Source organism: Zosterops lateralis, assembly GCF_965231275.1.
Source record: "Zosterops lateralis genome assembly, chromosome: 25".
In the NCBI taxonomy this organism is placed as follows: Eukaryota; Metazoa; Chordata; class Aves; order Passeriformes; family Zosteropidae; genus Zosterops; species Zosterops lateralis.
Window position 1 is genome coordinate 6,076,563 of NC_139785.1, and position 25,934 is coordinate 6,102,496.

A 25,934-nucleotide genomic window follows, 5' to 3' on the forward strand; every position below is an offset into this window, starting at 1 on the left:
GAAAGTGAAGGAGTGGCTCACACTTGGTGTTACTCAGGAAGGTGTTTATTCAGGGCAAAAGCCCAGGGTGCCAAGTGTGTAAGAGTGTGAGTATTTTTTCTCTTACTTCTCCTTAAGTCCAGGGGCGTTACTGATGGAAATGAGGGGGAGTGATTTAGGTACAGGGGGCACTGACATGGACATTTAGGGGTAAAAGGGGTGTGGAGGTACCTGAAGCCTTGGCTGAGCCCCCTGGCTGAGCCAGGGCCATCAAGTACCAGGGTATATCAATAGGTAAGATACAATAGAATGTACAATACACTGGGACAGGCTATTGAGGAGGACAATGGGGAGGGGGAGACCTATTGAGAAATTTAACGACAGAGATTAAGAAAAAGGGGATGGGGGTTGGAATGAACCATTACAGGAACTTAATAACTTAAAAATCATACAGAACTTTAGAAAACCCCAAATGCACATTGCAACATCCACTCCGTGCTTTGAGCTCCTTGAGCTTTGGCAGGCTCCAGGCCTGAGCTTTCGTGGAGCAGGAGGAGGTGGATGAGCGAGGAGATGCCAATTCAGATTTCACTCTGAGGCAAACCAGAGAAATGAGTTACTGCCACTTCCTCTGTTTTTTTTTTTTGCCCAAATACCACAACCAACACACGGAGCATTATAACCAACCAGAGGCAACTCTGTGGGATAAAATAAAGAGAAGCAGATGAAAGAAACCCTCTTATCCTTAATTTACTCCGGTTAATTTTAGTCTAATTTGATCACAATGTTCTTCTGTAAATATCAGCCCTTTTTAATAAGGCAGCGTTGGCCACAGAGGCTGTGATTGCGATGTAATCACCCCGTGTGTCGGAATAGACTTGCTCTGTTAATTGTTAGGAGGAACTGGAGCTATTCTGAGGCAGGTATGGGATTGCAAAGAGAGATAATTATAACCCCATCTAATTAGTAATTATAGCAGACCTTTCCTAGAAATTATTTTTTTTTATTCAAATATTCCCCTGGTTGTCCTAAACTGCCGTCTGTGCTGCTGGCAGGAGGTCTCTGGGTGACACTGGTGGCAGGACAGGGTTTGGGCACTGGGGCTGCTGTGTCCCCATGGCCTCAGCCAGGGATGTGATGGAGCATCTGCCAGGGGAGGGAGCAGGGAGACAGGCAGAGCTGAGACAGGAGAGGGTGCTCTCGCTGCAGCAATGGAGACGTGGAGGGATGTCCTGGGGCTTTGCAGGGTGAGGGTCCTGCTGCCTCCACCCACATCCCTGAAATGCTGCTCCTCCCGGGGTCTGCAACAGCAGCAGGAATCAGAAAGGGTTTAGGGGAGATGGGAAGACAGGAGAGGCTGCACTGAAAGCTGGGAGCTGGCTGGGAATGGCTCCCGTTTAATTTTTTCAGTTGTGTTAATGGGCACAATCCCCCCAGACCTTCCTGTGACACAGGACAGAGCCTGGGTCTCTCTGCTGAGACAGAGCACATCACAGGAGATGTCCACCTCCAGGGAGACAAAGAGGGACAGGCACACCCAGGGTGGGGCACCTTTCCAGGTGGGTGGGGTTGGATGAACTGGTTTTGTCCCAGCAGAGGTCTGCCCAAATCAATTCTTTTTCAGTTCAGTTCATTTGGAGCAGAATCCTTCATTACAAAAGGGGAAACTTTTCAAACCTCTGCAATTTTCCTCTCCCACTCTTCTTGCTGCCTCTGCACCAGCCAAAGCTGTCTCTGAACAGCAAAATACCTCCAAGTGCTGCCTGGAGAGCTGAGACAGAAACCAACAGTGCCAGGAAATGGAGCAGCACGACCTGAGGAGCCTCTGCATAGAAATCCTTGCTCCAGGATATTTCCTGAACCTGTTTCCCCTTTTTCAGCTCTTCCAGAGGCACCACCCAGAGCAGTGGGTGCTCTTTCCTCCCCACCCAACACCATCCTACTGTGGATCCTTGTGATGGCCTGGGACCACCCAACGTGCTCTGGAGGAGTTGCACAGCTCAGCCTCTGCAGCACGGACAGGCAGGACTTTGCTGCCAACCTGCCCAGCCTGCCAAGAAATGGTGCAACCTCAGGAATTAGGCAGAAAATAATCAACAAGCAGGAAACCTCAGCGGTGGAGCGGGAGCTGTCCTGACACGGTCCTTTCTGCGAAGACAGGGCTGGGAGATGTGAAGTGTAATTAAACACAGCTGCTGAAAGCTGGGCCTTAAAGGATTTAATCTCTGAAATCCAGGCTCTAATTACCGGCCTGCACCAATTCTGACCCTATTTTTTAATCGAGTTATTTCCTCCGAGCGGCGCCGTCTCCGGGGGCTCGCCTGGGCAGCAGCGTCAGCTCACAGCTGGGAACGGGATAACTAGGCCAGCACTGCGGGAATTCTCTGGGATTGGTTTCTTCTGCGTGTCTCAGTGTCCTTCCAGCAGGGAACACCCCGCAGACAGGAACCTGTGAGCAGCACACGTGTGTGTGTGTGTGGGGTGGGGAATCATGGAAAAGGGAGCAGGAGGCAGCAGGCGAGGCATGGGGCTCATGTGTCCAGAGGGATGCTGCTCTGAGAGAAGGATGCTAAACCTGGAGCAGGATGTTAATTTGAGAGCAGGATGCTAATCTGAGAGTGGGATGCTGCTCTGAGAGAGTGGGATGCTAATCTGAGAGTTGGATGTTAACTAAGTCTGGGATGTGTTGCTGTTAGGGACATCAAAGAACCACACTCTCACTGGTCAGGTTGAAGTGAGGAAAAGAAGGGGCAGTTTATTATGATTTAGGGTTTAAATAGGATTTGGAATTTGGTTGAGGATTGGTAGATGAGAGGAACACCTCTCTGACCCCAATGGTCAATTCAGAAGTCCATCACAGAGAAATATGAAAACAACCTGCATTGTTTTGAGAGACTCCAAAAGAAATATGTAAACAATCATCAGAAGAATGAAGAATCAGGGCGACAGACTGGGATGGTAATCCAAGAGTGGGATGCTAATCTGAGAGTTGCATACTTAATTAAATCTGGGATGCTAAACCAGGAGCAGGATGCTAATCCAAGAGTGGGATGGTAATCCAAGAATGGGATGCTGCTCTGAAAGCGGGGGTGCTAATCTGAGAGTAGCATGCTAATCTAAATCTGGGATGCTAAACCAATAGCAGGATGGTAATCTGAGAGCAGGATGTTAATTTTAGAGTTGGGACAGCAATCTGAGATCAGGATGTTAATCTGAGAGCAGGATACTAATCTGAGATAGGGATATTCCGTTGAGAGCAGGATGCCAGCCCAAGAGCAGGACGTCAATCCAAGACTGGGATGCTAATCCAAGCACAGAGATGCCCATTTCCCATCCCTGAAACAAAATAAACCCCCCTGAAGCACCTTGCTGTGGTTCAGCTGCTGTTGCTGAGTGTGGATGGACAGACCAACCACCTCCACCTCCATCTGGAGCTGGCCTGGAGCGGGATGTGCTGCATCCCACTGCGTTATCACCATGGCTCCCACCTCTCTAATCAGGGCTTCTCACTCCCAGACAGAGCTGCTGACCTTGATCCCTTCCAGTTCGAGGCCCCTCCGTGGAAAAGCGATTCAATTAAGCCCTGGTTCATAGAGAGGGCTAAAAACAAGGAGGGAGGGAAAAAAAGAAGTGCCCAAGAACAACAAAAATCCGCACTCCTGAGAACAATTTCCGTCTATGGATTTTTAAGACCAGCGGCTGGAGAATCACTTTCTCGTTTCTGTGCTGTCTCTCCAGTCAATAAATAAGAGGGAAATAAAGGATTTCAGAGAAAATAGAATGCAGTCAAAAGGTAAATTGTGGTCTTAAAAGCCCCTAAGAGACTGTCACCGACTTTGAAATGTTTCCTAGTTTGAGACCATTTCTTCCTGACTACATGGTTTCCGCTCCTTTATTTGCATCTCTGGGAGGTAATCTTTAAAACTGATTTTCCCCTGGTTGCATTTCATTGGCAAAGAAACTAAACAGGCTGCTGCATTACAGTAATAACATCAACACTGCAGCCACCTTCGCCTTAATTATTTCTCTGTCTTGCCAACAGAACCAGTTAAACGAGATTTATATTTGGGTGGGGAGGAGGGGGGCGAAGTGGCAAGTGTGTGGATGGGTGAGATAACTTGGAAAAACCGATTTCTCCCTTGTTATGTGTCACCAGCAGTAAAAAAAAAAAAGGTAAAACAATTATAAAAAATACACGAGGTAAAAGGTTTGGGCCATTTAAGTAATAATAATGTCAACGTTTCACCTGTCTCTTGCTTAATTATTTCCTTCTCTCAGCTCTGCCACCTGAACCAGTTTAGATAAGATTTCAGTGTGGATAAAGAGGAAGAACCTGTATTCTCCAAAGCAGATAAGCTGCTTTTTCCAGTCAAAAGGAAGAGAATACGTCACTAAAGCCTTCCCGCTGCCTACTCCAGATTTATCAACAGCCTCTTAGCAAAAGTCTTGCCACTAAAAGCTTGTGAAGTTTTGCAAAATACTACCAGATAAGAGAGAAGCACTTGTAAAGACAAGAAAGAGGCTGGATGTGCAAAGTAGCTCGTCACAATCCGTGTCCTGCCAACACACGCTCAAGGTCACCCCAAAAAGCCCCAGGGAGGGGGAAATCTGTGTTTAAGGAGAGTCCACAGGCTCTGTGAAGGTCTCCTTGCACATGCAGGATGTCCAAACTGCCTTCTGAACTGTGCTTAAAAATCAACTCCTTCCAGACCTCCTGCTCTGTCCTTTTAGGTCTCCCTCCTTTCCAATTGTCCATCACCAAGGGGCTTTAGAACGGCTCTGACTTGCCAGGAAAAGAGCTTGATGAAACATAAACCTATAGAATTATAGAATCCCAGAGTGGTTTGGGTTGGAAGGGACCTTTAAGATCACCTTGTTCCAACTCCCTGCCACGGGCAGGGACCCCTCCTACCCAACCAGGTTGCTCCAAGCCTCAAGCTCCAGAAAACCCCACTGCCACCATCCCTCCTATCCACCTTCACCGTAAATACAGCTTTGATCTTCCATCTGGCTCTCTCTCTTTACTGACATCACAGAGATCACAGAACCTCACAATCCCAGACTGGTTTGGGTTGGGAAGCACCTCAAAACCCATCCCAGTTCCACCTGGGACACCTTCCACCAGGACAAATTGCTCCAAGCTCTGTCCAACCTGGCCTTGCACATTTCCAGGGATGGGGCAGCTGCTCTGGGCCACCCTCACAAGGAAGAATTTCTTCCCAATATCCAACCCAAATCTCTCTCAGTCTAAAGTCATTCCCCCCTTGGTGCCCTTGCAGCCAGGGAGAGGAGGGGGGGCACTCCTGATGCAGGGCTGTGGTTCTGCCAGGCCCAGAGGGCCCCGGCGGGTTGGGATCCACAGCGGGTTGGGACCCATGGTGGGTTGGGATCCATGATGGGTTGGGATCTCCAGTGGGTTGGGATCTGTGGTGGGTTGGGATCCATGGTGGGTTGGGATCTCCGATGGGTTGGGATCCACAGTGGGTTGGGATCCACAGTGTGTGTACGGATCCACAGCGGGTTGGGATCCCCGTCGGGTTGGGATCCACAGCGGGTTGGGATGCACAGCTCTGGATCCCAGCCTGTTCCCGCTGCTCCCGCAGTGCTTCCAGCCAAACCCTGCCAAGCTGCATGTTCTGCTGCTGCCGAGGCACCCGGCGCTGCAGATGGGCCTGGAGGGGCTGTGTGCAAACATTCCCCCACACCTCGGGCGCCGCGAAGCCGCGGCTGGATCCCGTCCATCCGCAGCCTGGGGAGAGCTGGGCTGAGCAGGAGCTGCCGCCAGCAGAGGATGAGACACTCTTGGCTGCTCTGCACTGCACGACACCTCTGGTAGTGCAGAGAAGCATTTTAAAAGGGAAAGAAGCAGCTCCCCAGTACAAAGCCAAGAATTTTTTCCTCTGCTTGTACTGCAGAGTTTACTTTTATTATACAATTTTCACCCTTCGTGGCTCAGATGTTTTGCCCGTGTTTCATTGCTGACCCACGGGCCAATCCTCAAAGCAGTGTTTGCTCAGGGTTTTGCATCTGTGTGGCTTTAAAGTTCTTTCTTTTTAAAATAGATTCGGCGTGTGCAAAACTTTTTTTTTCTCGATTTATAACAGGCAGGGGAGTGATGATGGATTTTTTGTGCTGGAAGGCAGGAGAGCAGATGAGGAGGGTGAGCCTGAACAGCCTGGGATAGTGGAAGGTGTCCGTGGCAGAAGGTTGGAATGAGGTGGCCTTTAAGGTGCTTTCCAACCCAAATCCTTGTGGGATTCTGTGGTGCATCCTGGATGTGCAGGGTGGAGCAAAGCCCTCCCAGCAGGAATGGTGCTTGTCCCTGTGCACTGCCTGTTCTCAGCCGCTGACCCAGGAGGGCTGACAAACTCCCCCCATGAACCACCTCCCAGCTCTGTGCTCTCCTTATCACCCCAAACCTGGAAGGAAATCGGGCTGCTCCTGCTGCATCCAGCAGTGGGGCTGGATTTGGCCCCGTGGCTCTTCCCACAGAGCCGCCCTGCTGCTGTTTGTGCTCCTCCAGCTTCCCTTCCCCGGCCTCGCCTTCCTACCCTGCCTCGTGCCTGATTATATTGGGTCTGCATGTGTAAGTACAGCCTCCTGCCATCCTAATCATCCAAAGTGGCTATTTGAATAACAGTTGTTGGTGCCTGTAGCTTCCTGTAATTTTCCGAAGGAAACAAATCCATGCAGACTGCAATTTTGCGCCTATGAATTTTGAATGAATGTCTCTGAGAGCCTCGATTTCTCTCTGCCTTCCGTCCTCCCCTCCTCTCTCCTCCCTCCCAGCTGAGCCAGAGGCTGCCACCGAAAGGGGTATAAGTGAGTGGCTCCTTTCAGATGGAGGGTTTTGGGCTGGGAAGGCTTTATCCCTCCCAGGACAGGCACCAAAACACAGTGGCATGGGCAGAGTTTGCTGGGGGAAGGCTGAGTTGTACCCAGCCCATGGGAATAAGTTTACTCCACAGCAGGACAAAGCAGACCATAGAAGAAGCATCATTTGGGCATCAGGTGTCAGGATTTTTCCTTGTGTTGCTGCCTCCAAAGTAATTTTGGGAGGTCCCTGACTACCCAGCTCTGATGGTACCTTTGCTTTGGGGCTGTTCCTGCTGGACAAGCTCTTCACCTTCTAACTCAGAGCAGCGGGATGACATTTCTCCTCCAGAGATGATGTTCCTGATGGCAGCTGCCCCTATTTATTGTGGAATCATGGAATGGTTTGGGTTGGAAGGGACCTTCAAGCTCATCTTGTTCCACTGCCCTGCCATGGGCAGGGACACCTTCCAATATCCCAGGTGGCTCCAAGTCCTGTCCAGCCTGGCCTTGGACACTTCCAGGGATTGGGCAGCTCTCTGAGCAATCTGTGCCAGGGCTTCCCCACCCTCACAGTGGATATTGGAATTCCTTCCCAACATCCAACCCAAACCTACTCTCGTTTTATTTTAAAATCATTATAACCTTCTCCCTCTCAAGTTTCCCCTCCTGTTCCTCTGCACGCCGTTTTATGACACTGAAGGTTCTCCTTTTTTTACGACATTGTTGTTTTTAAAGTGTTTTTTATCACCTGGTTTTATTACTAAATTACCGTGGAGCACCCCAAGTGCTGCAGGAGCGAAGAGGGAGAGCAGCTCTGGAAATGCAGCAACTCCTTCCTGAACAGCTTGCAGCCTCGCCAGGGAAGGGGCTGTGATTTGGTGATGGATGGAGTGCTTGTTATCCAGTATATTTTTATCCATCCATATATATAAAGCACTTTGTGATCCCAGCGGATACAAGGCACTATATAAATGTAAATCATTATCATTATCATTAAATACCTTCTGTATCTTTTAAACCCACCCGTTGGAATCCGATGTGTATGGGGCAGCTGCTCTCTGGGTTTTGTTGGGGAACCAAATGTGAGAGCTGTGATTTTTCTCTTCGTTAGCAATTAAATGGGATCTCATGAAAGACTCTTATTTTTCCGTTGCAATTTTTTTTTTTTTTTTTTTTCACGCTGCCACCGATTTGAAAGTCACTTCTCACCCACTAAGAGGAATCTCTGCAGAATTCCCTAGCAACAACCTGAATAAGAAACAGCCACCTCGGGTGTGAGGATGTTCCTGGGATAATCCAAACCCACCACGGGCTGTCCAGCACTCACTGCCACGAGGATGAGGAGAGGATCCACGGGGTCATGGGGAGGAGAGTTCAGCTCCTCCATGATTCATGACTCAGTGGGGATTACAGACACTTGTCTCCACAACTGTGACTCTGCAGTGTTTCTGCTTGGCCGCTGCCCAGCCCCAGGAATGAGTGACTGCACCAAGCTCCTGCACGCCCTCCTGGAGCTGCAGTGGGTGCAGGGACCATATCTGTGACCCAAAGGCTCCTGTTCATGCCTCACCCTGCTCCTTTTTCCTGTTCTTTAAGGGAAGGATTTGGGCCTGAGGATTCATCCCATCTCAACCTCACACCAGCATCAATCCTCATTCCTACCTGTCCCCAACACCATCCCATCACAGTCCCTATTACATCCCTGTCCCCATCCCCATCCCCAATCCCATTCCCACCCCTAACCCTGTTCTCATCTCATCCCTGGCTTCTCATCCTCCCCCTCCCTCACTCCCCCACTAATCCCCCTCCCTCTCAGACCCTGCTGAAGGATTGCACATGGAGGCTTTGGCACCACAGAAATGACCTCAGGCTGTGTGTGTTTTTCCATTGAGACCATGAATGACCAGATTCCCATTCTGCCCATAGGACAAGCCAAGCAGGCATCACCCTGAGAGCCCCTTCCCCGACTTTCCTCCCCTATTTGGTTGCTAAAGCTTGTCTTCCTTCCTGCACTTCCAGGAAAACCACCCAGGGACAGCTACTGATAGATTCTCCCTGAGGGAATTAATTTCCTGGAGCTGTAAAATCCTGGAATGGTTTGGGTTGGAAGGGACCTTAGAGATCATCTCATTGCACCCCTCTGCCATGGGCAGGGACACATTGCACCAGACCAGGTTGCTCCAAGCCCTGTCCAGCCTGGCCTTAAACCTCCAGTTTGGGAGCCTGGTCTAAGATAAAAGTGCACTTTGCAGTGCAGATTTTTTATCCTTCCAACGCTCCATTGGCATTTCCCAAAGGGAGATGACTGAAGCAGGGTCAGGCTGCACTCAGAACGTAGTGAAGGGCAGGTCCTGTCCCCAGAGACAGGGGATCAGTTGTTCTGAGCCCCCAAGGGACCATCATCAACAGTATTTCATTTCCTCTTGTCATGACAACCAAGGGGATGGATTTAGAAACCTTGGATGTGTCACAGGTCTGAGCCCTGGCCTTTAAACCCCACTAACCTGCAAGCAGTGGCTCGCAAAGGTTTTGCAATATTTAGTTAATGGAACAAGTTTTTTTCCTAGTTCTCTATTTTTTTCATTCTATTTTCCCCAGCCTCTCAGGAGCTGCAGCCTCCTGCTGCCCAGGGGAAATCTTCCATTTAGCTACATTTTCCTTTCTCATTTCATGCTGTAATGGGGATTCATCATAGGTGTTAAATCCATAATTTGCCATGAATCCCTTGTCTCTCTCTGTGGAGGTCAGAGTTGAGTTTAAAGGAACCCGATACTGTGGCTTTGTGGCTGTCCCTGGGGGAGAGCACCAGCCCAATTCCCGGAGCAGGAGGAGGCTGGAGAGCCCTGGGTGGGTCATCCAATGCCATGTCCATGCTTTCCACCTCCCTGCCAACTGAAGGGGGCAAATTGGAGCTCACCAGGCACATTTAATGTCAATAAAAGAGTAATAATCCCTTCCAGAGGGTCATTTGTCCATCCTGGCATGTGAAAAACATCCTGAGGCAGGAGAGGTTATTCTCTTGTTAATTACCAAGGACACCCACAGGTCAGCCATTAAGACATGACTATCCAGTTTTACAGCCCATTTGGAGCCAGAAGGAATGCCACAGCTCCAGACCCATCCCAGTGCTCCTGCTGGATTGGGAGACTGGCATCCATCACACCGACAGGGGCACCAAAAGCAACTGGGATTTGTGACAGAGAGATCCCAACCCCAGCTGTGACAGAGAGATTTGTGACAGGGATCCCAACCCTTCCTTCACCACCAGCTGGGAGATGCTGGCTGAGCTGGGAGATGCTGGGAGCTGGGAGATGCTGGGAGATGCTGAGAGATGCTGGGAGATGCTGGGAGTTGGGAGATGCTGGGAGCTGTGCTGGGAACTGTGAGATGCTGGCTGAGCTGGAAGATGCTGGGAGATGCTGGGAGATGCTGGGAGCTGTGTTGGGAGCTGGGAGATGCTGGGAGCTCTGAACCATCCAGTGGATGTCAGAGAAGCTCAAGCACAGCAGGCCAAGGCTGGGCAATGCTTCACGGACCAGGGAAATGCAAGACAAGCGAAAAAGGGCTGGCCAAGCTTTTAGAACCAAGAAAACAACATTCCTGCGGGCTGGACACGGGCAGAGGGCTGGGGGTCCCTTCAGCAGCCTCTCCCAAAGTCCTGCCCTGCTGAGCCTTGGCTCCATTTGTCACCCAGGGGATCGATGGCAAAGCGAGGGCTGTCGCTCAGGCAGTGCCACGCTCCGAGAGCCTCGTTCCTCTCTGCCGGCTGCTGAGGGGAGAGGAGGGAGTCAATACTCGTGTCAGGTCGCTAACAACCCTCTGCAATCCGCACCGTGTCCGTGTATGCAGCTGGGAGAGGCACAAAAGGCGCTGCTGTGAGCACAGATGTGGATGCAGAGAAGCATGGGCGTGATGCAGATGGAGGAGTTGAGGGTCTTGATTGGCAACAGGGAGAATCGTGCGTGGGAGTGAGAGCAAAGAGAGGTTTGTGTGTGCGTGGGGGGTCCGGCTGGTGCAGGGTGAGAGGTGTCAGCGATGCAGAAGAGCATGAAGCAAAATAATTCCTGCTGCCCACATCCAGGGAGGCGCTGGGTGCAGCAGAGGGAAAGGCTGGTGTGATGTGGAAGGAGCCAGCCCTGGCCTTCTGATGGTTTGTGCAGAGTGGGGGAACTGCAGTGAGGTGCACAGGGGGTGCAGACAGAGGGATGAGCACAGCAGCACAGGGGAGTCCTGACACTCAGCACTCCTATTGCCATAATCCCCAGCCTTCTGATGATAGTTTACACACCTTCCTGCAAAGTCCCTCAAAACAATCTATATTGTTTTCATTCCTCTCCGTAATAAACTTCTATGTTGACCACTGGGGTCAGAGAGGTGTTCCTCTCAATGACCAATCCTTGACCAAATCCCAAATATTCTATAAACCCTAAATCATAATAAACAGTCCTTCTTTTCCCTGCTTCTACCTGACGGGTGAGTGTGGTTCTTTTCGTGTCCCTCACTGTGACACACTCCCACATCATTTCACAGCACCCTCGTGGCCATCACAGCCCAAAGTAACAGGGGGCAGAGCCAGCAGAAGGGGCTGGGAAGAGATGAAGGGATGACTAAAAATCAGGAAGTTTTTTTATTTTTTTTTTTTTTTTATCAGCCCTCTGTGCTCTGCATCCATCAGGTCAGCCCAGCCCAGCAGAACTGCAGGGAGAAACCAAATGCTTTGTGTTCGATAAAACCAGGGGTCAGAGCCACGGTGCCCTCCCTGCATCGAGACAAGGAATCGCAGATTGGCACAGGAACACCAACATTAATCATTTCTATCCCTGTCTCTTCCTATTTGCTCTGTGGTGCTGCAGCCTTCAGTGTGCAGGCAGGAGTGCTGGTGTGGCTCTGAGGGCTTAGGGAAGGGGAGCTTTGATGGGAGAGGCAGCATCAGTCAACCCCAGGGCCCAGAGCATTAGAAAAATACAAAATTTGTAAGAACTGTGTGAGCTCATCTGGAGCAGGGTTTGAGGCAGCAGAGGCAGCATCTGGTTAGTGCTGGCCTGGCCCCTGATGTGACTGAACAGCAGCCCCTGCTCAGACACAGCCCTGTCCTGTGGGGAGGGACATGGACCTGTCAGGGTGGGCCCAGAGGAGCCCAAGGAGATGCTCCAAGGCTGGAGCCCCTCTGCTCTGGATCCAGGCTGGGAGAGCTGGGGGTGCTCACCTGGAGAGGAGAAGCTCCAGGGAGAGCTCAGAGCCCCTGCCAGGGCCTAAAGGGGCTCCAGGAGAGATGGGGAGTGGTTTTAGACAAGGGTTTGGAGGGACAGGACACAGGAAATGGTTTCCCACTGCCAGAGGGCAGGGTTTGGTGGGATATTGGGCAGGAATTGTTCCCTGGGAGGGTGGGCAGGCCCTGGCACAGGGTGCCCAGAGCAGCTGTGGCTGTCCCAGCCCTGGAGTGTCCAAGGCCAGGTTGAACAGGGCTTGGAGAGCCTGGGACAGAAGAATAGCAGGGAAGCAGAGCTAAAGGATCTTTCATACCCCTTCCAAGCCAAAGCATTCCATGGTTCTATGATATTTATAATTTTTAATGTGTGTAAGGTGAAACAAACCCCTTCCTGAGCTTTCCTCTCCCCATGTTGGTACAACTGCAAAGTCATTACTCCACTGGCAGAGCCCGGGGTGGGTGGTTTTGTCCCATGGAGTGTTTCATCCTGGCACCCACCTCCAGCCCAGATGTATTTACTGGGGATGTAAAGACGTCATTTTTCTTGTCTCCTTCAAAGCGAGGAGCACAGTGCTCATGTAGATGCTGCCTTCCCTTCTTCTCCTTCACCTCCTCCTCCTCCACCTTCTCCTCACAGACCCCTCCAGAGTGGGGCCAGCAGCACTTCCCAACACCCAGGTGAAACCCACCTTGGGAGGACCCATCTCAAGACCCAGATTTTTACCCCACAATCCCTCTCTGGGGTCTGTTTCTCCTTGAGGCAGCGATTGCCTTCCACCTCTGAGCCCTTGGGTTTGCCTGTGAGCAACGGTCAATCCCATGGAGGTGCCTTCCCACCCCAGAGCCACACAGGGATGTGGGCAAGGAAACCCTCTGCCATCAAAAGGAGCTGGCTCAGAGAGCTGTAAACTTAAGCTGCTCAGACGTGACATCAAATATTTAGGTTATTTGGGATTTGCGCTCGATTGTTTGATGTTTCTGTTTCGTTCCCAGCAGAGCCGGTTGCTGTTTTTGCCACTGAAAATATTCCCAGCAGAAAATGGAGCTTTGTGAAGGCCCAAAGTTGTTCAAGGAGAAGAGACTGTCTGGAAGAAAATGATCACATTTTCATCACTTCTTCTTTTTTTTTTTTTTTTTTTCATTTTTGTTCTGAATTGACATCCCAGCTCTACATGCTCTGAATTTTGCATTCAGAGAATTGAATTCTATTAAAAAAAAAGTGTGGAAAAAAGGGTTCCAAGCTGAACTATTTCTGGATTTGAAACATCACCTCCTCACATTTTCTCCTCGCTGCTCAGCATTACAAACAAATGTTGAGAAAGGGCCTTACCCAGGACATAACCTCTTTATTTTCTGATCAAACTCCACTGAAGAGCTTGAAATCTGGGAAATGCAGATGTCTCAAGCTGCCAAGCATCGTTTTGGTAATGGAAATGCTTACTCTGCTCTGCAGGGGAGGACTGGAAAACACTTGGCAAGAATGAAGATGGGAATAAAATAAAAAAAATAAAATAAAAAAGAGGAAAATGGCTGTGATGGAATGTGGATGCACTTGACACCCCAGTGACCCTCCTCCTGCCCCTGCCTTGTGCCATTGTAGGAGAGACAGGAGCTCTCACTTCAAATTAACTTAATCTGTAGAGTTAAATAATTCATGTTGATTTAGGAAAGCTTTATTCCTAATGGGACACACGTGAAGACAGAGTTAATATTAGAAGAGGCCGTGGAAGGGAGGAGAGAGAGAATTAGACTATAAAAGGTGAAGGTACAAGTTAATTGCCTATCAATTATTCACCTTAAGTCTCTGGGAGTATCTGCCCTGCCTCTCTCCTCACACCCTCAAATTCCCTTTTCCTGTTATGGCCCATTTCCCACTTCACCTCTGGGACCAAATTTTCCCTGTGCCAAGCAAGAGGTGCCTGGAGTTTCCTGGGACAGCCCAAGGTACGTGGCCGGGCTGGAGGTGCCACATCTCCCCCTGGGGAGGCCAGACCAGGACAGCCTTGGGATGCTCCTGCCAAGGAGAGGAGCCATCCAGTTTCCCCACATCTCGTCATCCATCTGCTTCATGGTGCTGCTTCCTCCATCCTCTGGGTACGGCGGGTCCTGCCAGGCCTGTCAGAGTCCAGGACATCCCCTGGGATGAGCTGGGACCCGAGGAAGGGAGTTTGAGCCCTGGGCAGGGGGTGTGGAGCTGGTCCAGGGGGTTTGGAGACCTTGGCACAGCCCAGGAAAACACTGGCTTTGGTTTTAGTCCATGGGAGAGGCTTTCGACACAGAGAGGAATTGCAAACCACCAGGATGTGAAAACAGTAGTTTAGCACAGCACAAGATGAAAAATTCAGTAGTTTTAGGGTTCATAGAATAGAGGTAAATGGGGGACAAGATGGTGGGATTTGGGTGGTGCCTCGTGTCCCTCTCCTTCTCCCCCGCCCTCCATCCCCTGAGGTGGTGATGGCACAGGGCAGTGACAGTGGGTTGGGTCAGAGCAGAAATGACCCTTTTAGTGTGAGCCCTGGGCATTGGTGTGAAATTGTAAATACCCCACCCGTGGTTATCTGTATAAATGTGAGGTGACCCCATGGGGGGCCGTCCCCTCATGGCCCAGCCCTGCCCAGACCTCGGCTGGGAGCGGAGACAATTCCAAATTATCAAATAATAAACAACAGGAGAAACCTGAAAACAGAACCTTGAGGACTCCGCTTATTTCTACCAACACGACTTGGGGCTTTTAGCAGGCCAAGGACTTTTAACAACCTGAATCTTGGGTGAGGAAATCCAACCTTAGACAGGTCAAGATGTCACCACAGTCCAAGGTGTCACCACAGTCCGAGGTGTCACCGCCGGCCAAGGTGTCACCGTGGCCATGTCGGCACCAGGAACTGGGGCTCCCCTCTCCCTCCTCGCTCCCTCCCAGGGAAACCAAAGCTCTCTTCAAAGTTTCTCCTCACTTGGCTGCCTCCGAGATCTGGGAACTCAACACTAATTAACGTGTCTGCAAATCCCAGCTCGGCCGCCGGGGCCTCGAATTCCTTCACGGTCCCGCGAGTGCGGAAGGATCCACGAGCAATCCCTCTGGCTCCTGGAGCTACACGGATGGCAGATGCATATTTTAACAACACACATCTGTTGGCAATATAATCTCTTGTATTTGCCCTCCCTGCTCTGAGCTTTGATGGAAGACCGGAGGGAACTCTCCAGTGGTTACAGCCAAAGTGTTTGCTTTGCAATTTCGCTCGATTGCTGCCTGATTTTATTTTTAAATTTCTCCGAGTCCTAATCAGGCTCTTACTTTATTTAATTAATACCCTGGCTTAGTTAAATAGATCATAAATTAAGCAGCCCTGCCATTAGAGATGTACCAGGTAGCAAATAGCCCTCCAGTGGCTTCCCAGAGCCTGCCTGGCTTGGGCTCCCCTGCCAAGCTGCCTTGACATCCTTTGCTCACAGAAAATCTGGTCTCAAATCCCATCCCAGCAGATTTATCAGCCTTTCCTGCTTGGGGCAGTTATCCTGAGGAATTTGGGCAGTGAATCCTTCCCCAGAGTTTGGGCAATGGTAGGAGGGAAGGTGAGAACTGGAGAAAGGGAACCCTCCAGCTTTGTCCCAGCAATATTTGTCCCTGGAACTCCACAAAGGAAAGATTTTTCCCTGATGCTGATGACATTAATAGGCTCGTCTGTTTGAGTGTTTGGACTTCCAAGGCTATGGAATGATCAGTTCCACTACATTTAACCATGTAGATTTGAAAACAATGTGACAAAACCTTAAATATTTAATTAAAATATGGTGTAGCTCTGCATCTGAGCAGGGAAGTAGGAGGCAGCAGCCCCATAAAGCTGTTGTCAGACATGAATGACAGCACTTGGAGCCTGAATCTGGAGGCATTGGGGGATTTCTTGACACCAAGGAAGTGGAAAAGCTGGCAAGGACAGACAAGGCAGCACCAAACCATATGAAAAACCAGGCAGGGTTATTTTTCCAGAGAAGACAAGGCTGGGGATGATAGAGCGGGGTAGAGTCCCCAGAACTGCCTCTAACACCCAGCTGGGTGAACTGCTCTTGAGTCACCAAGAAACAGCAGCACATTCTGGGCTCCCAGCCCCAGAACCTCTCAGCTCTGCCTCAGCTGTGAGCCAACATTTCCTTGGGAGTTCATGGTGTGCACCCAGGGATGCCTTGGGGATCCTCTCCTGCACAGGGGAAATCTGCAGCCTCAGGTGAAGCTGGGCAGACTGGGATGAAGGAACACCCCCCAGGCATCTCCCTGTGGGCAGCTCAGGAGCCTGGCACAACCCAGGGGGATGGAATCTGGGAGATGCAGCTCCCTCCAGACACAGCTGCTTAGCTCATGGCTACAGCAGGCTCACACACGGCATGCTAGGAGCAGAGATGTCTGCACAGCTGGTGGCACTGCACATCTGGAAGCTCCAGAAATGTCTCTCCCCTTTCACAGACACGTGTTACCCCCCTGAAAGGCTGCACATTGTCCCCAGCTGGCAGAAACACCGGGGCTTGAGGCTTCTACTCTTCATGTCCCACTTCTGTCCCCTCTAATGGGGTGGTTAAAACACAGAGCACACATCCCACAGCAGCCCTGCCCTCACTGCCAGCACAGGACACCCCATCCCAAAGGAACTGATCACCAACCCCCTGCAAAGGTGGGATCAACACTCCTGCCTCCCCAACCAGCCTGAAATGTCACAGAGTCACACAGGACACCCCATCCCAAAGGAACTGATCACCAGCCCCCTGCAAAGGTGGGATCATCATTCCTTACCTCCCCAATCACCCTGAAATGTCACAGAGTCACACAGGACACCCCATCCCAAAGGAACAGTGTGATCACCAACCCCCTGCAAAGGTGGGATCATCACTCCTTACCTCCCCAATCACCCTGAAATGCCACAGAGTCACACAATCTCCAGAGCTGGAAGGGACCCACGAGGATCATTGAGTCCAACCCGAGGCGCTGCACAGACACCCCAACAATCCCACCCTGTGCCTGAGGGTGTCGTCCAGACAGTCCTGGAGCTCTGGCAGCCCTGGGGCCAAGAGCACTTTTCCTCCCTCAGAACATCTCCACAAACACCCCTAAAGTTCAAGATGAGCTACCAGTGGGTTCCAGACCCACTCTGGCTCATCGACTTGGCCTAAATCGAACACGCTGTAACTTTAATTTTCTTAAAAGGAAAACACTCTGCAAATATAAGTCGCTGAACATCTTAGGTAAATGTACCAATTAGCAGCTACCATGTATATCCACATAAACATTAACTACCAGCTATTCAACGCGTTCCATAACCCCAAAGATAATAACGATTTCCTTTTGATCCATAAAAACATCTCTCTGCTCAATCAACGCTTCGCAGCAGCTCTGACGTACGCCCTGGGACTAAATTAGTTTTGAAATCTTTAGCTCTAATTAAATAACATTATTTCTTTTGTCTGGCTCCCTGCAATGTATTCTGCCTTCCACGATGGAAGGAGGGAGCAGAGGCAAAGGAGGGGCTGTCGGTGAGCAAGACAACGTTCCCCTTTTCCCATTCATTTCCAGGATTATTTCGTGTATGGGCACATGGCAGAACTCTGAGCTGCTGCCAAGGGTTGATTGAGCAGAGGGAGGAAATCAAAGGAAAATCATCATCATTGTCAGGGTCAGGGAAGGAAGGGCTGGCAGCTGTGGAAGTTTGGGTGTAGGGAACATTGTAGGGTTGTAGAGGGAGGAAAACAAGTGCAGAGGAAATTGCAAACCAGGAATCTGAACTCATTTTCATAGTGCAGATTCCTGTGAGCTGCACCTTCAGCCACAGCTGGTACCTTAAATCACTTTTTTTTTTGTCTGCTTAAAACTAATCAGTGTTGATCTGAACTAAAAGCATCGAAATTCTTGATTTGGATCTTTTCAAAAGGTTTGTTCTTTTTTTTTTTTTCTCCCTAGAAACCAACCAGGAATAAAAACAACAAGGAAAAAAAAAAAAAAAGAAATCCAATCTTCAATTTAAACAAACTTAAATATGCAAATGGTTTCAACTTTGAGGGTTGAATAATCAGGACGAATCTGGTAGCAACAACACAGACTGGGGTGTGAGGGACTCACCCAGGACGGTCAGCCGGGCCGGTCTGGATCGGATGGCGGCTTGGATGGCCTGGCACTCGTACACGGCGTCATCCTGGAGGTCAGCCCGCAGGATTTTCAGGTGGTGCTGACCCGACAGGTGGTCTCCTACCACCAGATAACGTGGATAACCTGCCAAAGGCAAAGCACACGGGTCAGGAGGAGGCTGGAGCCATGAGCTCAGGGATGAGGAGAGCAGAGCCCCAGCATCCCACAGCAATTCCCAGGATCCAGGCAGCTTCCTCCCCTCCTCGGCAGCCAGCCCAAAGAGAGAGAGAGAAAGAACCTGTTTGTTGCCCCTGATTTTCTTGCTTTCAAGTGTTTGAACCTTTGCAGCACCATTCTCACGCTGCTTCATGTAAACAATGTGTATTCTTAGAATTTATCTGTGTGTTTTGCATAGTTGTTCTCTGAGAGAGAATTTGACTGATGGTCACAGTGACCAATGGAGTCAGGAGGTTGTGACCTCCTTGGGCCAATCTGGGCCCCTCTGTACAAAGTGTATATAAGTTATTGGAGTCAGATAATAAAGAGCCTTCCATGTTTGACCTGCTGCTGCCTGCTGTCCTGTGTGAGGGTCCACACCCATGTCACATGTTATCCCTCTAAGTTCAGGGCTAACACCTGCCAAATTCAGGAAAGAGACTGCAAGTTTTGCTCTACAAGTTCAAAAAGAAAGGCTGATGAAGGAGCACTAATTGAAATCCCAAGGAGTCATGGGATCATAGAATGTTAAGTGTTGGAAGGTGTGGTTTTTGCCTTAAAGACCATCAGGACTCAAGCCCATGGGCAGGGACACCTCCCATCAGATCAGGTTGCTCAAGGCCTTCTCCAGCCTGGCTTTGAACCCTCCCCGGGCTGGGGCATCCACAACCTCCCTGGGCAAGAAAAAGGGATGAGCTTTTCCACCAAGAAACCCACCAGCCCCTCCTGCTCCTCTGCAGCCCACCCTGGAACATCTCAGCTCCTGAAGTCAGCTGTGGTGACACCCTGGAACGCAACCATGATTAGCTCTGTGTAGAGCCTGGGCAGGGTCTGGGGGCTCCAGCAGCCCTGGTCAGCCTGGGCAGGTGTGGTCACACAGCTGGTCAGTCTGGCTGGACACACAGGATGGACACGCAGGAGGAAAGGCACCATCACCCCACCCCGCTGGTGCCCAATGCCCTGTGTAACACAGGGCTGGCACACACTTGTGCCTCTGTTGTTTTCTCGAGTTATCAACAGCAGGATTTGCTCTCCTGAACCGTGAGAAGTACAAATGATGGGTTTGTTTGTGTTGTGCTAATTAGACACTGGCTGAGCTGGTATCACGCGAGCTGGCAGCTCCTGTGGCTTCCAGCAGCCCCAGCTCTGTTAATTGTGGAAGTCATTCACATCAGCTCCCTACTTCACTGGAGCTCTTGTTACCCAGTCGTGTTGCAAGGTCTTGCATGGAGAGCTCAGCTCTCTAATAGATGCAAAAAAATTGTGGCTCAGAGCTTTGAAAAACAGGAGAAGACGGGGCTGCTCGCTCGGGCACGGCTGTAAATGAGCAATTATATGTATTAATAAAAAAACAGGGGAAAAGAAGAAGCAGGCACTGCACTTTAGGGAAGAGCAAAGTCTCTGGAGACCAAAAAACATGGAGCCTCCCCTGGTTTCCAAATGCTGCTTTTTGCCTTGGGGAAAACCCTCTGAGGTCACCAGGAGCTGAGCAGTGTCACATCTGCCCAAACTCTGCAGAGCCTGGGGGGACTCTGCAGCTCCTGAAGGGCTCCAAGTCCTCCCAGGTTGTTTCCAGCAAAAACTCTCCTTACTCATGTAAAATATTTCTGTTCCAAATTAGTGTTTTCCAGAAAAGTACACAGAATAAACGCTGAACTTCCCCAGTATCGCACCAGTCTTCACCAGCTGCAATAAACCCCCAAACGCAGTGTTTTTGTATTATTGCATTTATTTTATTTTATTTTATTTTATTTTATTTTATTTTACCTTTTTTACCTTTCTTCTTATTAAATTGTATTTCTGACTTGGAGCCTCTCACTTGTTTTCCTTTCAAACCACGACACTATAAAAACCCCCAAATCATAATAATCTTTCTCTTTCTCTCCTCACTTCTCAACTTGACGGGTGAGTGTGGTTCTTTCGTATCTAGCGACATTCCCCAAACAAATGTTGATCAAGGAGAGCTCCTGCTTTCCTTGTTTATGGTGGGTGGTTTTCTGACTTACTTGAGAGATCCCGTCCGACTCCCAGGGCCAGCCCGTCCTTGATCCAGAGCACGATGCCATTGTACTCGGGGATGGCGCAGAGCAGCGTCACCGGCTGCCCCGCGATCACCACCTGGTCCTGCGGCTGCTGCGTGAACGACGACGCCTGGCCTGGGCAGGGGACAAGAGAGGGACAGGGAGATGTCAGTCCTCCAGTGGTGTCCAGAATGGTGATGCAACAGTCCAGGATGCTCCTGGCACTGAGCTCTGCAGCTCTTAATTATGTGATTGATTAATTACGTGATTGCCCCGTGGAATGGTTTGGGTTGGAGGGGCTTTAAAGCTCATCCTGTTCACAGGGAACAATTCCTGCCCAATCTCCCATCCAGCCCTGCCCTCTGGCAGTGGGAAGCCATTCCCTGTGTCCTGTCCCTCCATCCCTTGTCCCCAGTCCCTCTCCAGCTCTCCTGGAGCCCCTTTAGGAGCTCTGAGCTCTCCCTGGAGCTTCTCCTCTCCAGCTCTCCCAGCCTGGCTCCAGCCCTGGAGCATCTCTCTGCCTCCTCTGGACTCATTCCAAAAACTCCACATCTTTCCTATGCTGAATACCCAGAAGTGGACACAGCACTTAGTGACAAATATTTGCAATATTTTTTCTCCCTGGGGGGAAAAAAAAAGCTCCAACCAAGAGGCACCAGCATTTCCTGTAACTGTTTTATTCCAAATTGTGGTGGTAGCGTTCCAGCCACAATGATCACAGACAGAGGAGCAGCAGGATGTCCAGCAGCAGCAATATTTTATATTACACATAATAAAAGAGGATGTTGGTCCTCTGCTTCTGAGCCTTGCTCCCACCTCGTGTGCTCTCTGAAATCAGGATGTGCAGATAACAACCTGCTGTAAAACATGCAGGGAAACAACCAAGTGCTGCTGTTCTCCTCCCTCCCCTGGTGTCACCTCCTGGCATTTCCTGGGAGCTTCCCACACATCTGGAGGGGGAAGGAAGGCCCAGCTCTGCCTTTGGCTGAAGCTGCATCATCAAACTCACAAATCTCTATCCTCATCCTTCCCTTCCTGGGATGCTCCAACAACAAACCCCAGCCCCAGGTCACCTCCTGCCATGGTGAGATGTCTCACACCTCAGGTGTGACAGGGCACTGCTCATTTTCCATGGGAAGCGCTCCAGTCACTGTAATCTTTCCCACAGCAGAGTTTACTGAGCATTATGTTTTATTTTCACTCTCCCTTGGCTTTGTCACGATTGAAAATCATTCAGAGAATCTCAGAAATGGTTTGGGTTGGGAGGGATCTTAAAGACCATCTCATATCACCTCCTGCCAAGGGCAGGGACACCTTCCACTGTCCAAACCCCAATGTCCAACCTGGCCTTGGACATTCCCGGGGTTCAAAGTGCTAAATGCTGCTATTTTTTTAAATTTCCATAATGAGTGAATAGGACAACCCCCAAATCCCCCTGCAGAGCCACAGTCCAAAGCTGGAAGATCCTTAAAGTGGGGCCATTCCAGGCAGATCTGCTGACACCTGTGAGTGCAGTCTGTAGTGTGAGTTGGTTGTAGAGCATCACTATTGCTCTGCCACCACTTAGTCTTGCTCTGATTCTGGATTCAGGAGATGATCTGGGAAGGAGAGGTGTTGGGGGAAAGGCAGAACCACTGAATTGCCCTCACTGTGGGGTTTGTAAGAGTAGGAGCCTCTCTGGGTGGGAATTCTGGCCCCGCATCAGGCAGGAATTCAGAGCCTGTGCCCTTCACTGAGTGTCTGTTCAGCCCATGGAAGGGGACTGGGCTGGAGGAAAAATTGCTCTTTCAAACCAATTTGTCAAAGCGGGACAGTCTCCGTGTGATCCACCCCAAATCAATTCAATCCTAATTTACACCGACTCCATTTAATCATTGACTGATGATTAATCCGGAACCAAGGTTAAGTGTGACACAAGTTCTTGCAATCTGAACTTGTTTCCAGATGAGCTGCTGGGCCTTTCCTACAGGGCAAGGCTCCAAAGCTCCATCATTTCCCAGCTCGTGCTGCTGAACCAACGTGTGCCCCCACATCAGTGCTGATATTTCAATTTAATTTATTACAGCTTCAGCTCCCTCTTAGCCACCTAAAGGAGCGCAGGGAAAAGCAGAGATGTCCTTTCTAAATTCCAGATGCTTTGCATTGCAGGAAGGCAAAAAAAGCTGAAAATTTTTGCAGGTCTTCAGGAGCACCTTGGGCTCCTCATTCCTGGGTATTTCAGAGATCTCAGATCTCCCAGCAGCCACAAAGCTCCAAGGAACTCTGATTTTCACCCCAGATATTCCATAAAACCACAGTGGTGTCGTGCCTGCAAATAGGGCAGGTTAATTCCAGAGGAGATTCCAGATTTTGGGAGACACTCACTAGAAGTCATGGTGGCCTCTGACACCAGCCCAAACCCTTGTGATGAGTTCACATTTAAATATTTGATTTCAAAGGGAATATGAATCAGTTCTGTATTTGTTGTTTGTGGATTCATAAAGGACAAGCACTCACAGGACAGCAGGGAAAAGTGGGATGAGAGAGAAAACTCAGAGAGCAGGAAAAAAAAAGTGGGTGTTTTGCTTTGTTGTTTTGTTGTTTTGTTTTAATACACACGTTCCACCCACTAACTGGGTTTTCACAGCTCACTCCGTAATCCTGACAATTCTCAAGGCAGGGCCGGGCGAGCAGGGACGGCGCAGGAAGGCAGCAATAACCCAAAAAAGATTTGTTTTATCAGTGAGAATTATCAGGTTGTCAGCTGGGAGCTGCACAAGCCCTAATGAGAAAGCAAAGGCACAAAGTGGTGTCTGTGCCCTCTGCAAATGCCCATTAAGCACAGGCTTCATTTGGTAATTGCTGCTGGAAATGGAGCTCTTTTTATGTTTTATTTTCCCTTTTTTCCCCCCTCTTATTTCTTGATTTGCTTTAAAGACGAGCTGATGGCCACGGAAAATCAGAGCAGAAACATGGCATATGTCTCCTGTCTTTCTCTTCTCTGTGTTTGTTCACTGTGAAGAATTGTCACTTAAACCCATTTTTTTTTTATTCATCCAAGGCTCCATTTCAACTACAAACAGCTCAGACTCAGCCACAGGAGAGGAAAGATGGGTGTAAGGACCTTAAGAGCATTACCTGGCCCAGTCCCTGCTCCACAGCAGGATCATCTCTCCCTAAATCACAGATAAAAAATAAAAAAAAAAAAAAAAAAAAGAAGAAGAAGAAAGTATTGAAGGCAGAGCTCAACTCCCTTTCAAATCAGCTTAAAGTCTGATTACTGGGTTTAACTGGGTTTGGAAGATCAGAGACCCGTCCACGTTACAGCTTATGTCTTAATGTCAAAGGAACAAGTAATTTGCAGAAAAGTTTTAAGGGAGATAAGATACTTGACAGAAAATAACTGAAAATGGGGCGATTGGGAGAGGGTGATTTACAAATGCAGGCAGAGCGGTTTTCAGCTACAAGAAAATGGGCTGAAAGATGTCAGTTGGGTATTTTTCCAGGGATGTTTAAAATGGTATTACAAAATGATGCTTTGGTTTCAAAGCAGGGGGTTTGACTCCAACCTGTTGGGCAAGCAGGAGCTTCCCAGTTTCTCCCCTTCCACTAAACAGTTTCAGCAAAAAAAAATACTGGTGAATCCAAATCCCTGCAGAGATTGGAGTTCATCAGGGAATCACGGAATTGTTTGGGTGGGAAGGGAACTTAAAACAACATCCAGTTTCACCCCTGCCATGGGCAGGGACACCTTTCACTGTCCCAGGTGGCTCCAAGCTCTGTCCAGCCTGAACTTGGGCACTCCAGGGATCCAGGGGAGCCCCAGCTGCTCTGGGCACCCTGTGCCAGGGCCTGCCCACCCTCCCAGAGAACAATTCCTGCCCAATCTCCCATCCAGCCCTGCCCTCTGGCAGTGGGAGCCATTCCCTGTGTCCTGTCCCTCCATCCCTTGTCCCCAGTCCCTCTCCAGCTCTCCTGGAGCCCCTTTAGGAGCTCTGAGCTCTCTCTGGAGCTTCTCCTCTCCAGGTGAGCACCCCCAGCTCTCCCAGCCTGGCTCCAGCCCTGGAGCATCTCCATGGCCTCTCTGGACTCTTTCTAGCAGCTCCACATCCTCCCTGTGCTGAGAAGCCAGAGGTGGATACAGTTCACCACCTGAGCCCAACCAAGAGTCCAGACATGGTACCCTCATCACTCATCTCCTTGTCACTTCCTGCTGTACAAAGAACCCCCAAATCTGGATTTGGGAAGTGCTGCACAGCAAAGCAGGGAGACGCAGCAACATCTCCATGTGCCCCCAACCCAAGTGTAGCCCTGTTTTACTTCCACACCCCATCTTCCCTCAAGTGTAAAGACTTGGAATATTTTCAAAGAAACAACTCAGTTGATGCTTGGCTTCCTGGGAACTTCATGGGAGTCACTGGGCACAACCCCAGTGTCCCACCTGCACTCTGGAGCTGCCCCTGCAGCTGGGAGTGTGTTGTCACCACACATCACAACCTGCTGTTGTAGGTGAGGGTTTGGTGCCAGAGGAGCTCTTGATCCCAGAGCCTCCCCACCTCCTCCTGGTTGCTGCTTTGCCCTGCTCCCCCTTGTTCCTGCCTTCCCCAAGGAGTGTTTCTCATGGGGGGCACTTCTGCAGCCACTGAAATCCCCAGGACAAAAGGGGACAATAAAGGCACCACAGTGAAGAGCGAGCAGGCAAGAACACTAACCCAGCTTTCAAAACCCCCAGGCAGGATCCTTGTGAAGCCACAAGCATGTCATAAAAGCTAAAGGAAGAATAATAATAAAAAAAGAGGAATAAAGAGAGAACCACTTTAGATGTCTTTATATTTCCTTAATGGATTTTGCACCTGTGGCTCCTGTTTTTTCAGTGTTTCTCTGTAACGTTGCCTTGTTCTTTCAAACAAAGGCTGAGGCTCTTCTCTGTTTGTGACTTCCAAGGGAAATAACTCTGCCAGTGCCAGGGCATTGCTTTTCAGATGTCCCAACGCCCACAGGATGGAGAGAAAGCCCAAAAATCCTGTTTTACAACCCAGAAAACAGAGGAAGGCACCAGCACAGTGACATTGCCATGTCTGTGCTGCAGCAGGACCTTGAAACCCCTTCCACTGCTGAAACCAGAGTTGGTGACAGGCTTTTAAACCTCTCTGAAGACTGAAATCTGTTTGCATGAGTTCCTGGCTGAATTATTTCAGCTCGCAGCCTCCCGTGCCCAAACCAGCAACCGGGAGCAGCAGAAAGTTAAATTTTCATTACCCAAGAGGAGTGAGTATTGTAGCAGGAAGCGAGGGACTCACCGAGGGAACAATGACTCATTAGAAATGGAGACATTGTGGCTGCTTTTATGTAAGTGAAGCTTTGAATGTCCATTGTGCTCTGAAAAGAATTAGTCCTTTTTTTTTTTTTTTTTTTTTTTTTTTTTTGTTGAGGAGAGCAGCATAGAAGTGGGGAAAGAGGACTATGAGCTCCTTGTCAAAATATTGCTGTTCTGAAATGAAAGGCCTGGTGATTAGGAGTGGTGGGACATAAATTCTCCTTGTCCCTCAGTGGGAAGAGCTGATCCCTCCCTCAGCTCGGAGCTGTCACCACGCCGTGGCAGGAGGAT

General features: G+C 49.8%; 2 protein-coding genes across 2 annotated transcripts in view; one reads left to right on the forward strand and one right to left on the reverse strand.

Annotated features, from left to right (window-relative positions):
• The window catches only part of TIRAP (TIR domain containing adaptor protein), a 383,808-nt gene that overhangs the window by 118,831 nt on the left and 239,043 nt on the right, over positions 1-25,934 (forward strand). The window lies entirely within an intron of this gene.
• Positions 1-25,934, reverse strand: part of KIRREL3 (kirre like nephrin family adhesion molecule 3) — a gene marked incomplete at both ends in the record, with an annotated part of 348,160 nt that overhangs the window by 73,423 nt on the left and 248,803 nt on the right. The window contains 2 exons of the mRNA XM_083877958.1: positions 18,105-18,254; positions 20,333-20,482. Coding sequence (XP_083734084.1) covers positions 18,105-18,254; positions 20,333-20,482 — 300 coding nt within the window. The remainder of the gene's footprint in view (positions 1-18,104; positions 18,255-20,332; positions 20,483-25,934) is intronic.